Source organism: Sceloporus undulatus, chromosome 4 (assembly GCF_019175285.1).
Source record: "Sceloporus undulatus isolate JIND9_A2432 ecotype Alabama chromosome 4, SceUnd_v1.1, whole genome shotgun sequence".
NCBI lineage: Eukaryota > Metazoa > Chordata > Lepidosauria > Squamata > Phrynosomatidae > Sceloporus > Sceloporus undulatus.
In genome coordinates, this window is record NC_056525.1 from 31,407,514 (window position 1) to 31,410,131 (window position 2,618).

Genomic DNA, 2,618 nt, shown 5'->3' on the forward strand with positions numbered 1-2,618 from the left:
CACGTGACTTTGCCAGGAGTATGCCTTTTACTCCTGGCTTGTTTTCCAGGTCAGAAAATCTCCTAAATTAAATTGCCCTGATTGCTTCCCTCCCTTGTTAGGGAATCAAAAACGGTAATCCTAACATATACGAATGATGTATTATTATCTATGAATAAACTTGGGCTGAAGAGAAGTCCAAATAAATTTTATGAGTTCTGTGAAATAGAACAACTTAGAATAAAGGTAAAGGTAGTCCCTTGATATGAATGTCTAGTCGTAACTGACTGTAGGGGGTGGTGCTCATCTCTATTATTAAGCCAAAGAGCCAGTGTTGTCCAAGGACTATCCTGGCGGTCATGTGGCCAGCATGACTGCACCGAACGCTGTTCTTAGAATACAACTTAGAATACATTTTGCTAGATCAAAAGTCTTTGGCAAACAATCATCTACTTTACTTGGAATTTATGTGGCAATAAGATGTAACAGGTCCCCTTTTTTAAGTATCTGGGGGAATATTTTGATGAGAAAAATTCTTGGAAGACTGATCTACAACACATCAAAACAACACAGAAACCAGCCCATGCTATACTGTAATTTTTCAGCTCTAGGGGTGGCATGGCAGTAATTCAGTCACTGAAAGATGGGGGGGGGAGTCACACACTCCCACCCCCAGAAAAACCCCTGATAGTGTTGCCTTAGGGTCACCATATGTCAAAATGACTTGAAGGCACACAGCAGCAAAATTGCTAAAATGCAATGTGGTATTGAGATCTAAGAGATAAATCATTATAACCTGAATGACTTGGAGGTCTGTTAGAACACGTTTTAGACTTACCTGTTGGCAGTATGTCTGAGGACTCCAATTACATTTCTCAGGACAGAGACAGGTGTGGTATCTATAAAAGCTAGGGCTGAGATGTCAGCCCTTTCATACTGTGTTGTTCTTGGGTATAACAGAGGACTGCCTTGCTAGGCTTTGTTTAGGTGAACGATGGAAGAAAGGTGGCTGGGCTAAGCTAGTTCAAGACATATTAACTTCTAAAAACCTTTCAACAGATTTTTAAAAAAAACTTTCCTGGAGTTAAACACCAGCTTAGTGATTGGGTCTATAAACTGGATAAAGATATGGACTCAGTTTCAATTAAATCTTTAATTTTTCCCATTGGTATCATCTATTGAAATCAAATCACTTAAAAGCTCAATACTTACAAATGTTTACTTTTGCCCCTCTGAGAAATACATTTACAAAATGACATTTCCAAACGATGCCCACGTCTGTCTTGGATAGCAGATACAGAAACATTCAGAGAAATTTAAGATTCTGCCTTTGTGGTGTGGGAGAGGTTCATGCTATATACTCTATCGTCAGCTTTATCAAAACCCCAGAAAGAGTGTCTTAAGGCAAATTTTGGCTATGCTACTTACTATCAGACTGTGATCCACATGTTACACATGTTATTTATTAAAGCTGCTAAAAATATTCATGTTAATTATTCAAAATATATTACTATAGATTGTGTAGAAGATCCAGTATATTTTTTTACTGGATTGTGTTTGGGGGATTTGTAATGACTTTTAGTCAAATACAAACTGACTGACTGACTGACAGACTGACAGACTGACAGAAGAACACTGGACTGAAGCCAGGGACATTGTCAGGGAGGAACGCCAAAAACATTACCTGCAGCCACATTGAAAGAGAAGTCTCAATAAATGAAATATGAAGCTCTTCAAGCAGTTAAGGGCAGAGAAGAAGCAAAAGTAATAAGGTGGCAGAAATAAAGTCAGGATCCTGAATGCAACTGTTCAGTAACTTGTACACAGAGACAAAGAAAAGTACTATAATAATCAGTGTAGCAAAACAGAATATGTCAATTAAAAAGGAAAAACAAGAGACCTCATCCACAAGATCCAAGAAAACAAAGGAAAGTTTAAACCAAGAATGAGGATGCGATACCACTAGCCAAGGAACACATTACATGACCAAGTACGAATAAAAAAGATGATGGAAACAATACACCAAAGAACTATATAAAAGAGATGAAAGATGATGATAGATCCATTCAAGGAGGGACCTTGGGAAGATGAACCTGCAATGTTAGAACGTGAAGGGAAAGGAGCATTCAGAGCACTTTGGAGAAATAAATAACCAGGAACAGGTGGACTAGCAATAGAGTTGTTTTAAGCTACAGTGACAGAATCTACTCTAGTTCTAATTAAAAATCTGTCAACAAATATGGAAAACAAAACAATGACCCACCGATTGGCCATTGGTCAATATACATTCTAGTCACCAAGAAAGGGGACACCTGGGCAGGGCCGGCTCATCCATATAGGTGAACTAGGCAGCTGCCTAGGGCGCCATTCTCTAGGGGGCACCAGAGAGAGAGAAAGAAAGAGTGGCTTTAGCCTGAGGATCATAGAATCAGCCAAACAGAGCAGCCAGCAGCACTGCCAGCCTCCAAGTAGCAGGAGGAGAGAGCTGCTTGCTGAGGCTGAAAGGAGGGAAGAAATTTGCTGTGCTCTGCAACTCCTGGGCTGCATCCACACTGGACAATTAACCTGGTTTGGCACTGCTTTAACTCTTTCTGGCTCAAGGCTATGGAATTCTGGGAGCTGGAGTTTGTTGTGGAGTG

At 40.0% G+C, this 2,618-nt stretch overlaps 1 protein-coding gene across 2 annotated transcripts in view; it reads right to left on the bottom strand.

Annotated features, from left to right (window-relative positions):
- Window positions 1-409: 409 nt before the first annotated feature.
- LOC121929711 overlaps window positions 410-2,618 on the bottom strand; it is a 25,126-nt gene continuing 22,917 nt past the window's right edge. For both annotated transcript variants that reach the window (XM_042465555.1, XM_042465556.1), the window contains exon 5: window positions 410-486. In XM_042465555.1, coding sequence (XP_042321489.1) covers window positions 445-486 — 42 coding nt within the window. In that variant the 3' untranslated portion in view covers window positions 410-444. The remainder of the gene's footprint in view (window positions 487-2,618) is intronic.